The sequence below is a fragment of the Ammospiza caudacuta genome, chromosome 20, assembly GCF_027887145.1.
Source record: "Ammospiza caudacuta isolate bAmmCau1 chromosome 20, bAmmCau1.pri, whole genome shotgun sequence".
Taxonomy (NCBI): domain Eukaryota; kingdom Metazoa; phylum Chordata; class Aves; order Passeriformes; family Passerellidae; genus Ammospiza; species Ammospiza caudacuta.
The window spans coordinates 5,588,717-5,601,833 of NC_080612.1; the positions used below are offsets into that span (position 1 = coordinate 5,588,717).

Below are 13,117 nucleotides of genomic sequence, written 5' to 3' on the forward strand. Positions count from 1 at the left end.
GAGGAGTGCACAGATAGGAACCAGCTGGCCCAGCAGCAGAGAACTTCCCCAAAATCCTGCCTCTTCTCCAGCTCCATCTACTGCATCACAGCTGGCTGCTGGTGCCAACTCGGTTCAAACACAAGGTAATGAAGAAACAAAAAAAAGAAAAGCCCTAAAAAGCCAGAATTTCAGGGAGATGTTTAATTTTAGGCATTTTTGTCATTAAACACCCAAGTACAGGGTTTTGTAGGTGCAGCATGCCTGCCAGAGCTCTGAAATCAGGAGGGACAGGGGAAGGATGCTCCTTTCCCAAGGATTGCTCACACCCTGAGAGCTCTGAGTCCTCCTTTGGGGTTGTATCCTCACAGCATCAGCATTCAAAGCATCATTTCCTTGTTTCTGAGCACCTTGGAACTCTGGGTCTTGACTAAATCAAACTTCAGCTATCCCTGGTCAGGATTTCTGACACAAGTTGTGTAAAATGTTGTGCCCAGGCACTCACTGCCCTGCCGGCTGTTCATGGGGTGGCTGTGAGGATTAATAAATAAGGATTTCTACTGCATTTGAGATCTTTTCCTGGATGATGCTCTAGGAATCCATGGGATTGTTATCCAGATGCAAATAGGCCTGAAAAAGGGTTATCTTTCCACTGCCATGAAGGATGGGTCTAATAAAACCAAATTTAACAGGGTGCTGCATAGTCAGACTTTGTCCTGAGGGCTCTGTGATATCTTAGGTGGTTTCATTTTCATTATGAAGAAAAACCAATCCATGGCAGCACAGAAAGTGCAGGGTGGTTTGGAGCCCAGGGAGGTCATTCTGGTGAGCTGATCCCTGCTTTAAGAGCAAAACCTTTTCCAGGTAAAAGCAACACATGGAACCATTTTGTCAGCGCGCCAAAGCAGCTTCAGCAAAGGGGCAGAATGTGAAAATTTAAATATGAAAATTTAAATTCTTTGCCTGGGCAGCTCAGCATCGATTTTAACCAGGGGAGGGGTGCAGGAAAGTGCATTTGCATGGGGATGAGTGGTTTCAGCTGTTGGTGTGGCCTTGGGCATGACTGAAGGGCAGCACCACTGGGATGGTCCTGCCCAAGGCATTCTGCATCCAGCAGCCACATCCCATCCATGTGGCTGGGCTGGCTCTGAGGGGACTCTCTGCCTGCTTTGGGACTCTCTCTGTGCTGTAGCAAGAAAAAAAACCAGAGCCTTGCACTTAGAGCAGGACACAGAGTAGCTGGAGGTTCTCTCAAAGGCATGGATTCAGCTTAGGAGTCCCAGTGTGGTTGTGACAGCCTGGCCAGACCGAAAGCCAGATAAACTTTCCCAGGAATTGTTCTGGGGAGTTTGAGAAGGCGTAAAAAGCTTCCTTTATTAGTCTCCTGATATATTATAACCAACACTGTTCACCCAGAACCTTATTGGTTCTTAATAACCAATTCGTAATTACCCACTGGTTTATTAGGAACCACCCTTTGGTAAACACCTTATGAGAAATAACTATTTAAAACACTATCTGCAAGATTGTTTGTAATTCTTTGTCAGTCTTCTCAAACTCCCCAGAACAATTCCTGGGAAAGTTTATTTGGTTTTCTCTCTCTGACCAGGCTGTCCCAACCACAGTCCCAGTTGCCCATGAAGGGAACTCAGGGGAGGCCATGAGTTGGTCTAAAAGAAGAATAATCCCCAGACCCTCATGGAGCATATTTAAGTGCAGCAATACAGATCATTCTTTTGGTTATGTTTGTTTAAAGCACATTTAGGGGTTTTATTTACATGTTGAATAAATGAGCCTGATGCATCCCTGCTCCTTTTGTGTCACAATGTGTCCTTCATTCCAAGGACAGGACAAGTGTTTTGTTTCTGGGACCTCTGCTCCTGGCTTCAGTGAACTAATCTCAATGTGAGTGCCTTTCCTACTGCTGCTCTTAAATCTACAGAGGATGAAACTTGCTCCCAAATGCTTCAGGATAGTGAAAGGAGAGGGTTAATTTATGCTGGTGGTTGTGTTTGGCTGTGGCTGTCCCCTGCTCCCCTTGGGGTGGGTCCTTGTCCCTTCTGTACAGCCATGAACAGGCTGGAAGGTGCCATTGGTGGCAGGCTTTAATTTCCCAGATGCTCAGCTCTCCCTCTGGAGTTGTGCAGGGATAACACCATCCTCTCCTCTGTGTGCTGTGCTGGAGATGCAGATCCTGCTGGTTTAGCACCTGTGCCCCAGGGCAGCTCTGTCCCTGGGCTCCTGGGGCAGAGATTTGTGTCAGCTTTGGCCAGTCCTGCTGAATTAACTGCTCCCTGCCTTTCTCCCTGCAGTGTGGATCTGCAAGAGCTCTGCAGTGGCAGCAGGAGTTGGTGGGTTGGGAAGTTTTTCCAGGCTCACTTATGTTGGTGTCCTGCAGGTGAGCAGTCCTGCAGCTCCCAAACAAACCAGCTTTTGTCTGTTGCCAACAGGCAGACCTCTGAACGATTTGGGGGGAATATTTTACTCTGCATTGTGCTGAGCTGTCCCAGTGGCAAGGCACAGCACAGCAGAGGATAAGCCTGTGCATTTTGAAGCCCAAAGCCAATTTTGGGAAGCTGTGCAGGGGAGGATGCCCACAGCAGCTGGCAGGCTGGGACTTTGAGTTACATTTCTTCAGGGCAGAACAGAGATTTCAGGTTTCCTTCATCAGGTTAGCAGCTCCACACCAAATCATTCCTTGGCAGATGTGAGCACTTGCTCTTTCAGTTTTTGTGGGTGTGATGCTCATTTCCACCAGCTGCTGCTCAGTCCTCTGTCCTTCCCCCTTCATGGATGGCTGTATGGAAATGTAAGGCTGGATGGAAAAGGGGATTTGCAGCCAGCTGGCAGGAGACTTTGGTGGCTGTCACACAGTGTGTGGGTGGGACACTGCTCCAAATTACCTCCCCTCTGCATCTGTCCCCTTCCCATCCCAGTCTGGTATTACTTTAGATGGATACCAGGTGTTTTAAAGCACTTGGGATGTGACATTGCAGAGGCCAGGCTCACTTCTTGTATTATTTTAAATGGATGCCAGGTGTTTTAAAGCACTTGGGATGTGACATTGCAGAGGCCAGGCTCACTCCTGGGCTCCTCAGCCCTGCAGGAACTTGTGCTGAGTCTCTCCTGAGAGCACCCAAGGTCAGACTGTCAGAACTGTAATGTTCTCACCTGGAAACTCAAACATTCATTGGCCATGTGAGCCATTGTTTGATGGCTTTGCTTTGTGCAGAGGATGTGTTTCTAATTTCTCTGTTCTTTGTTTCTGTGCCCAGCAGTCAGCAGTGTCCAGACCTGCTGGGGACCAGCAGCTGCCCACAGTGTTCCTCAGCTTTCATTAGATGGTGCAGAGGCAGGGAATGTATTCTACAAAATACACAGTTACATGAGAGAGAAAATGCTTTGTGGTTTTATTTTGTTTGTGTTTTTTACTTTCCTATAAGGAAGAAATAATAAAAAGCCTGGAGTACTTGCTTGCCTTAATTTCCACATTCAAATTTTCACATTCTGGCAAGCTGCAGGGATGTGCTCATATTGTCCATATTTGTTTTGGGTTTTTTTTAGAGGCTTTGGGAATCTCAGCCCTGTGGTATCAGGCATGACAGCAGACGCCTGCCTGAAGGGCAGCTCATCATCTCTTGAAGGAAAACCTCACTCCCCCCTCACCCTTATTTGCTCTCCCTCTATTACCATAATGAAATGTCAGCTTGCCACACCAGCTCTGCTGCTGAGCAGATGTTTCCTCCTAATTGCTGTTGTTGCAGGGTTTGGGTGTCTATCCTGGCTGTTAGCATTAACTGCCTCCCAGCACAGCCTGGCCATGCAGTTGGTGCACATCTGGAAGAAGATGTAAGAACTGGTGCTCTCCAGCAAGTTTCTGTCTGCTGGATCTCCAGAGCAGCTTTTTAATGTGCCAAGGACAGCATCCCCCAAAAATGCTTTAAACTGAGAAGAAGGCTTTGCAGAAAAAACACCTGCAATTGTGACCTCCCATCCCCAGGCATGGCCTGCTGGAAAGTTGGTTTGAAAAGTGCAGAAATTTAAATAAAATTTGTTCATTCTTGGTCCCAAAGCACAAACTGGGATGCTCCACAGGGCAGGCTGCCTTTGTGGCACTGTGCAGGTCAGGTTTGTAAAGCAGGAAAGGGTTAGACCAGCATTTTCCTCCACCCAACATGTATTTCCTAGGAGATATGAAAAGTGCTCATGGAGGTATAAAAACAAACATGCTCTGTTGGCAAGAAGGAAATGTGAAAACAGTGCTTGGAGCCAGGGGAGGAAGGAGGCCATGGGGTCCTGGTCCTCTGGGGAGGGCAGGATTAGAGGATTTCCTCCTCCTCCTCCTTCAGTAAAGTCTCTTGGGTTTTCTGTTTTGGGGTCATTCCATGTTCTGAAGGTTGGTGGGTTTTTTATTTTTCAAGTTCTCTGAGTTCCTGAGAAATCAGCCACCTCCCTACAGCTCCCTGCTTCACTCAGTGGCCTGAAAATGTCTTTCAACTGCAATATTGCACAAGAGAGGTGGTTTGGGTGTTGTTTTCAGTGCATCTCAGCCTCCAGGCTCTCTGCAAGGGTTTTGTGTCATGTTGGATGTACAAGCTGGTGCCTTCATGGAGTGGGACAGAGCTGGAGATTCATGGAATGAAGGGCCAGGTCTGGCTGCAGGAGGGGTGAGAATGGCTGGGGTGATGCAAAGCAAGGTGAGGTTATTTCTCTGTTTGTGGGCTCGATTGAGAAGTTTAACTAAATAAAAAATGCCTCTTTGGGGTGCTGGTGCTTGCTCCAAGCTTGGAGCTCCCTTGTCCCACCTTTTATCTCCATTATTCCACCTTTTGAGCTGGAAATGCCTACTGATTTCTGAGCTGTTGGCTGAACCTGCCCTCAGCTGTTTGTCACCTGTTTCAGATGGTTCTGCCCCTCTTGATGAGCTTCACAGCACTGCAGTTTCAAAATAAATAAACTCAAAGTGAACCTCTTCATTTGGCTCCCATAAACCTCTGATACAGCAGATGGCCCAGCCCATCAGCTGGTGTGGTGAGGCCAAGCAAATCTGCAGGATCTGAGTGTTCTCCTTCTCCAGCAGCATTGGTTGTTCCCTCTGGCCGAGCTGTCCCTGAGTTTGTGGCTTTTCTTTGCATAATTCTGGATGTATTTCTGAGAATTGTGTTCCAGTGAGGCACCAAACAGGAATGGCTGTAGGAACCATCACGTTCCATCTCCACAGCAGCTGGGAGTGTGGTGCCCGAGCTTGCACCTTTATTTTCCCCTCCTGGGAAGGTTTCCCCGGGTGTGTTGGCTGCTCTGGCCAATTCTGCTCCCTTTTTTTGGCTGTTTTTCAGTGCACTACCAGAAGATCATCCACAGGGACATCAAGCCTTCCAACTTGCTCTTAGGAGATGATGGCCACGTGAAGATTGCTGATTTTGGTGTCAGCAATCAGTTTGAAGGGAATGATGCCCAGCTCTCCAGCACAGCAGGGACTCCAGCCTTCATGGCCCCTGAGGCCATCTCACAGACTGGCAAAAGCTTCAGTGGAAAGGTGGGTCTGTGCTCACAGGGGCTCCTGGGACCCCAGCATGGCACAAAGGGGTTTCTGCCACACCTGCCTGCTGGCTGTGGTACCAATTTGGGCTGACATTCAGTAAAATTGAAGCTCTCATTCTCTCCAGTCCAGCCAAAGCTCACATTGGTGGCTCTGTGACACTTTGCTGAGCATCCCTGCTAGGCAGGAGCCATGCCAGAGCCCTTTCCCTGTCCCAAGGGAAAGGAGGAAGCCTTTGATTCCCTCCCAAAATTAAGAAGCACAGGGGGCTGCTGAGCACCAAGGGCATACCTTGATTTCCTGGAAGTGACAGACACTGCCAAGGGTGATTTTAGGGATAACAGGGATTTTTTTTTGTCTGGAGAACTGTTGAAATTCAGCCTTGAATGGTGCAATTTCCTGTAAGATGGGGCTGCTTGTGCTCACAGCAGGGCAAGGGAGCAGTGCCTGGCCCAGCACAGCCCTCACTCCTCAGGTGTGCAAGAGCTGCCCTTAGGGGCCCAACTTCAATGGGACACAGAAATGTTAAATCCATACAAAGAGTGTTTTCTGAATTGCTGGGGAAATCCAGATCAGCTGTGTTGCCTCTCCTTTACCCTCTGTTCATGCTCTCTTTCAGGCCCTGGATGTGTGGGCCATGGGAATCACCCTGTACTGCTTTGTTTATGGCAAGGTAAGCTGCCTTTCAGTGCTGGAGCCCTGCTCTGCCTGCCTTTTGACTCATTCCTTTCCAAATAAAGGCAAATATTAGAGACAAAGACTTACCCTCTGTAAGCTCCAAACCCCCCTGCAGATCAGAAGGGGCTGAGGCTGTGATATGTGGAAAGGATCATTCCCAGCACTGGGCCCTGAATGCAGAGCTGCAAACCCAGAGCAGCATCAGCAGCACCACCAGCAGTTTGTGGGGGGTTATTTTTATTTTCTGCATTTAGAGATGAGCCAGATAGAGACATAGGGCTGATCCCAAACTGCTGCAGCCCTTTGGGAACCAGATTGCAGAAAGCTCTGGCTGCCAAAGCTGAGTTGGGACTGATGGGGGGGTCCAGTTTGGCAGAGGCAGCTCCTCAATGCTGTCCTGTCATGGCCTTTCCCTCCCCTGTGGCCAGAAGCCCCATGTCCCACCCCTGCTGTCCCTGGATGAGCAGAACAGGAGGTGTGAGCACCTCTGAACCCCTGAGCTCTGCAGATGCCACCACAGGCACCCAGCTCTGGGTCAGAAGTGGCCAGGAGAGGTGACAGAGGCACTTCATGGTCACCTGGCAGGCTGGATGAAGGAGGGATTCCAGTCCAGTTATGTATTCCCCAGATGCCTCTGCTGTTCTTCTGAGTTTTGTTTTTTTTTTTTTTTTAATAAGGAATGAATCCATTTATTGTGTGTGGGAAGATTTCATTTATTTCCATCTCTGTGTGAAATCCAGGGAGTGCAGAGGTTGTACTTGGTGTTACATGAATGACAAATGCCTGAGTGATGCCAGCATCTTGGACAACTGGAAAATCTCTTTGTTTGTTTTACAGTGCCCTTTTATAGATGAGTATATTCTGGGTCTTCATAATAGGATCAAGACCAAGCCTGTGGAGTTCCCAGAAGAGTGAGTAAACTTTGCTCAGCTGCTGTAAAATAAAGTTCAGTTTTCAGCATTATTCTCAGTGTGGCACAGTGGTCACCAAGGGGGATGGACGTGGGTGAGGTGCTCTGTGTTCTCCTGGGTCCTTCACGAGGGTTTTGTGCTGCTGTTGAGGTGTTCAAAGTGCTTCTGCTCTTCCTCTGGCCTTGTGCAGACAGGGACTAAAGGGAGTGGCTCTTTGGAAGTGAAGGGGTTCCAGGATCTTGGAAGTTCTGCCCCACCTGCTGACCCTGGGGATGTTGGATGGTTTGGTTGAGGTTTTCTCTCTCCCTGTGCAGAATGATTTAATGTTTTCATTTTCAGAAGCAATGTGGTGATGAGCCTTGGTCTTGGTCTGAATAAACACATCCCCCTCCTGTGGCCTTCCCTTGGAGCAGGGGAGCTGGCTGATGGAAGGATGTGCAACCACAGCTCAGCAAATCCCTCTCCTCCAGCACACCCCAGGAACACATGGCTTTGTCTTCTGCACTGGAGAGAGGAAAAAACCTGGCAGTTATGGAAAAACCAGGAATTAATTCACCTGGGATCTACTGAGGGTCTGCTCCCCCCTGCTTTGGTCAGGGAAGGAAACCCCTGTGGGGCACAGTGCAGGGCTGGGGTGGTCACAGAGTGTCCTCAGCAGGGCAGGACAAGCCAAGGCCACTCAGTGGACACCCCAAGGCCACTCATCCTTTTCCCTATGACTTTAATCCTGTGTTGTGCAGAAATCAGTCTAATGCCCAGAAATGTGAAGTGATTTTATATCACTTAACTGCACGGAGAAGTGCAGGTGCAGTACTGAGCTGTAAGTGCTTGTGGGCAGAGTGGCAGGAGGGTGACACTCCCTGTGTGCTCAGTGATGCTCACCATTCATGGTGCTCCATGGTCACCATTCCTGCAGCCTCAAGTGCTGGCCACTCCTCAGCATCTCCTCCAGCTTCAGGCCTTTGGTGACTTCTGCTGGTGAGGAATTTGTTTCCCCTGGTTCCTGACAGATGAATTAGCCAGAGCTGGACTCTTTGTTTTCCTTCCCAAATCCACACATTAGTCAGGCAAAGAATTCTTGACCTAATTGCTCATTCCAATAAAAATCTACAGATAAAATGACTTGATTTGGAGAAGCACAAATGAAAACTCCATTGAGAGGCAGGTGTGGTATTGGAGAGGCAGGGAGGGATGTTGTGAGGCTGCCTGTGGGATGTGCATGTATCCAACATCTATGGCAAGGCAAGACTTCTATGAGATGCTCACTGAATTTTCACATCAGAGTAAAGAGCTAACTTGGCAGTCCCAGACTTCTGAAGAAGAAAAGGGGACACTCAGGGTGCCCTCTTTAGACCCCTGGGCTGCATTAATTACCCTGCACTGAGAGGAGCCACAGCCCTGCAGGCAGCTCAGCCCCTCAGTCCTGCACAGGACTCTGGGGCTCAGCCCCCTTTAGGGCACACACAGACCCCAGGGTGGGTAAGAGCACCTCTGGCAGGCTCAGGTGGCTGAGTTGAGGCTTTAGGAGCACAGAGGCTGCTCATGCTCCACTGCTGTGTCCCCACCTGCAGCTGGAACAGGACTTTGTCTTGCAGCACAGCAGCCAAAAACCCCAAACCTGTTTATGTTCCCCTGGCATTTTTCTCCCTTGCTCAGGGCTGCCAAAACTGCCACCCCTCCCTCAGCCACCTTGTATTTGGGTTAGCAGTCAGCTCACAAGTGACTGTTCCCATCTGTCTCTGCAGTAAGTTATTAACATTTAATGGGCTAACAGGCTTGTGCTGAGATCTGTTCCTTCATTCAGGCATTTCCTTCAGCCATAATTGGACTGCATGATTTATGTGGATTCCTCAGTGACCTGTTCTCCCAGTCTAAAAAAAGCTGCACCCCTGATTAGGTTGTTGGAGGAGCTGAGGGTTACTAGGTGTTGACAGCTGTCCAAACCACATCTATTTGTTAGAGGTGGCCACAGAGATGGAATTCACTGGAGTGGATCCACCCTGACCTCCCACAGAATTAGCACCTCTCTACAGTGAGGAGTATTTTGGTTTCAATTTATTTCACCATGGCTACAAAAGACACATTCCTGTTTGCAGAGAGCCCATGGAAAACTCCTTGCCTGTTTCCTGACAACCTTTAGGACAGATGGATCTGACTGTAACAGTGTCACCATCCTTAGAGACACCAGGATAAATATTTATGGCGCTGGAGTTCTCATTCATGTCACTGAGTCCTTGGCAGGACAGGAGGCAATGGGCCTAGCTCACCCCCTGAGGATCCTGGCATGACTAAAAAGCAAAGCTGAAGCTTCCCTTCAAACATGTGGCAGCAGAGGCAGCAGCTCTGCCAAGTCTCTCCTGGTGAAGCCCAGGTCAATGTTCCCTGACCTGCAGGCACCCTGTAAAGTGAGCTGGGTGCTGGCAACCCTCCTGAATGGATGCTGAGCTCTGTGCTTGGCATCTTCCTGAGGGCTCTTACAGGCTGTGAGAAATCCCAGGCAGTGCAGGCTTTTCCAAGGAAAAATGCCACTGGGCACAGAGTTCACCCCGTGCTGCAGAATGGAGAGAGGGAAAGCAGACTGATGTGATCTGTTACCTGGCCATAACCCACCTGACACTGGGAGATCCTTTTCCCCATGACTTTAATCCTGGGTTGTGTAGAAATCAGTCTGGTGCCCAGAAATGTTAACTGATTTTACATTCCATTTATTTTACTTCAAGTAAAATTGTTGACACTTTGGCACAGAACTGATTTTGAGTATTTCTTTTAAATGCCATCTCACCTGCATCAGTGTGGTGTCTGGAAGGAATCTGTTCATTCTGAGCTGCTATATCTCTTCATTCTGAGCTGCTAAATGCACTGTCACTGCCCATGGCTGTTCCTCTGGAGCTCATCTCAAGAGCAGCACTGTTCTTTCCATTCCAACTGAAATTGTCACCCGAGTCTCTGAGGACTCATCCTGTTCTTCCCCTTGTCTGGTCACTACTGCCTGTGTACAGCCGAGCCTTGATGCAACTCTAAGTGTTTAGACTTCAAACTGAACCCCCTTCTTGCCTCTGAACAAGCAGCATTTCCTTGTGGTTGTTTGTAAAGATCTCATAGCCAAAGTCCCAATAAAATATTCATGAATTATTAAACAGCAGCTCTGTTTTCATCAGACTGAAATATCCCTTGCTGTGATGTGGTTTGCATTTTGGTTTGTGATTGTTTATTCCCTTCTCTGCAGAGCAGGTGGGCACAGCACCTGGTGCTCACTCTTGTTTCCAACCTTCCTGGGGAGTGACATTTTGTGCTGCTGAGTTGCATCTCCATGAAGAAACACAATTCTTCAGGAGTCATTTGTGACACAGACTTTCAACTGCCTAATGCAATCCAGTCACATGCTGGCATTTTACTGCAGCAGCACTTTGATCATTCAGATCTGGTGCATTTTAAAGGCATCTCCTGCATCATTAACCACAGGAATCATTGCAGCCTGTGGGCTGCAGGACCAAGGGCTCCATGTCAAGGGAGTGGCTTCTGGGTTCAGGTGCCATCACGTTTAGATCTTGGAAATAGGGTTAAAATTTTTGATGTATTTATCTTATTTGCATTTGTTCATTCCCTCCTGTTGTTAGCCCAAGGCTGAGCCTTGCAGGTAGAGGATAGTGAGTTACAGGCTGCCTGCAATCTGTGATCTGGAAGCAAGTTAAATTACAGAACCTGGAAGAATTTAAATAACACAACCTGGAAGCTTAGCTGGGAACTTGAATGTCAGATGGGGGTGTTTTATCCAGCATACCATTGCTCATGATGCAGGTTCAGCAAATTAAGCTCTGCCCCTCTTGATTCACAGAGTTCATCTCCACTTCTGCTCTCAGGAGCACTTTGTTCTTCCAAATCTCCCCTCAGAAATTCCCTGTCTTCAAGAATGTCCTTAGACCCTCTCACCTGTCCCTCATGCTGCATTTTGGGTGTGTGCTGCTGTATTAGGGGGCAGGACAGGATAACCAAGCCAGGATAACCAACATAGAATAACCAAGCCCTGCAGCAGTGACTGTGGTGCCTTCCTTTTTTCCAAGCCAGCTTTGCAGAGAAAATACCTCCTGAGCAGAGCAGATTCTCTGCCAGGTAACTGCAGTAAGAAATGTGCATTGCTGCATTTACAGCTCCCTGGTTAACTGTGTGCTGATGTTTTCTGTTTTCTTCACTCAGGGCACAGATAAGTGACGAGCTCAAGGAGCTGATCCTGCGCATGCTGGATAAAAATCCAGAAACCAGGATAACAGTCCCTGAAATAAAGGTAAGGTGGGCCTTGATGTTAGAGCTTTGTCTCAGCTGATTTTGTGTCCTTTGGTACCTTCTAATGAGGCAGAGCTGTCCCAGTGTTTGTTTTGGGAGCTGTCTCTAGCACCCTCACTTGGAGAAGGAGAGCACTCATTTTGCAGCCACAGCTCCGTCACTGCTGCTTGCTTGGGGAATATTGACAAAAGCTTTCTTGTTTGCTTATTTAAATGAAAATTACTCAAAAGCTGGCTGATCTCAGTGAATCCCTGGAAAAATCAGCATTGTCAGGGGAGCTGCTGGCTGCAGAGCCTGGGCTGGCAGTGCTGGATGTGCATTCCAGGGACTGGATGTGTGTTCCTGCTCTGGTCCTTGTGTGCCCAGTGGCCTCAAGGGAGCACATTTTTTTCTATCACCATTATTTGGGAGATGTTGAATAATAGAAAGAATGAACAGGCCTGGCAGAGCACAGTGCTTCACAGGTTGTGGTTTCACTCTGGGTTTGTGTGGGCTTGCTGTCCTCCTGTCACCCCTCACCAAGGCTTTAGGTGTGCTGGAAAATTTTCATAGAGATCCATCAGCATGCTCTACAGGGCAAGCCCTGCTTTGCTTTGTCCCAGGCCAACACCAGTATTGCTAGAAAGGGTGAGCTTCAGGAAAAAAAAGGGACATCCCTTCCTTCCATGCCCAGGAGGCCAAAGGCAGTTTTGGAGGTGTATTTATGGGATTTCACTTGACAGCAGGTTTGGAGCCGTATTTATGGGATTTCACTTGACAGCTCTTGCAGACACAGTGTGGGATCCTGTGGGTAGAAGAGCAGAGCTGAGTGCTGGCCCTTGTCCCTGACTGGTGTCCCTGGGGACTTGGATGCTGACAGAGGACGTGTCAGGCTGGGCTCTGTGCTCAGCCCTTACCCTCAGACAGGGCTTTCCTCCTGCTCCCAGCCAAGAAACCATCCCATGAGAGGCAGCAAGAAAAGGGGGCTTTGCTCTGCTGCATGCAAGACAAAGAATGAAAATGCTCCAGATAACTCAGGTTACCAAAGTGTTTCAAACTTGATTCAAGGGATGCCATGGTGCTGGTGGGAGGCAGCAGTGTGACAGCACTGAGCCAGACTGCAGCCACTTCCAAGGGAGCTGGTTAAAAACCCCCTCAGGCAGCGGGAGAGGGAGCAGTGCTGGCAGCAGGGAGCCCTGTGCCCCGTTTGTGTGTTAGCCCAGAGCTGTGTGTCCCTGCAGGTGCACCCCTGGCTGAGCCGGGGCGGCGCCGAGCCGCTGCCGCTGGAGGAGGAGCACTGCTCCGTGGTGGAGGTCACCGAGGAGGAGGTCAAGAACTCCGTGAAGACCATCCCCAGCCTGCCAGCTGTGGTAGGTGTGAGATACAACACATCCTCTGAGCTGGGCTGCAGCCTTCTGCTGCTGGGGGAGGTTTGGAGAGGGGACATTGGGGTGGGGTTCACAGGGATCCCAGGATGAGGGGAGAGAGGAGAATCTTGACTCCATGTTCAGAAGGCTGATTTATTATTTTATTTATTATATAAAAATATTATATTATATTATATTATATTATATTATATTATATTATATTATATTATATTATATTATATTATATTATATTATATTATATTATATTGTATTGTATTGTATTGTATTACTATAAGAGAGTTATATACTAAATATATGCTAAATACTATATATAATATATACTATATACTAATATACGAAATACTATATACTAAATACTAAAT

The 13,117-nt window shown here is 48.3% G+C and overlaps 1 protein-coding gene across 3 annotated transcripts in view; it reads left to right on the forward strand.

The window, feature by feature from the left end:
• CAMKK1 (calcium/calmodulin dependent protein kinase kinase 1) overlaps positions 1–13,117 on the forward strand; it is a 99,287-nt gene that overhangs the window by 73,145 nt on the left and 13,025 nt on the right. For all 3 annotated transcript variants that reach the window (XM_058817675.1, XM_058817677.1, XM_058817676.1), the window contains exons 10-14: positions 5,316–5,515; positions 6,138–6,191; positions 7,034–7,107; positions 11,302–11,389; positions 12,609–12,737. In XM_058817675.1, the coding sequence (XP_058673658.1) occupies positions 5,316–5,515; positions 6,138–6,191; positions 7,034–7,107; positions 11,302–11,389; positions 12,609–12,737 (545 nt within the window). The remainder of the gene's footprint in view (positions 1–5,315; positions 5,516–6,137; positions 6,192–7,033; positions 7,108–11,301; positions 11,390–12,608; positions 12,738–13,117) is intronic.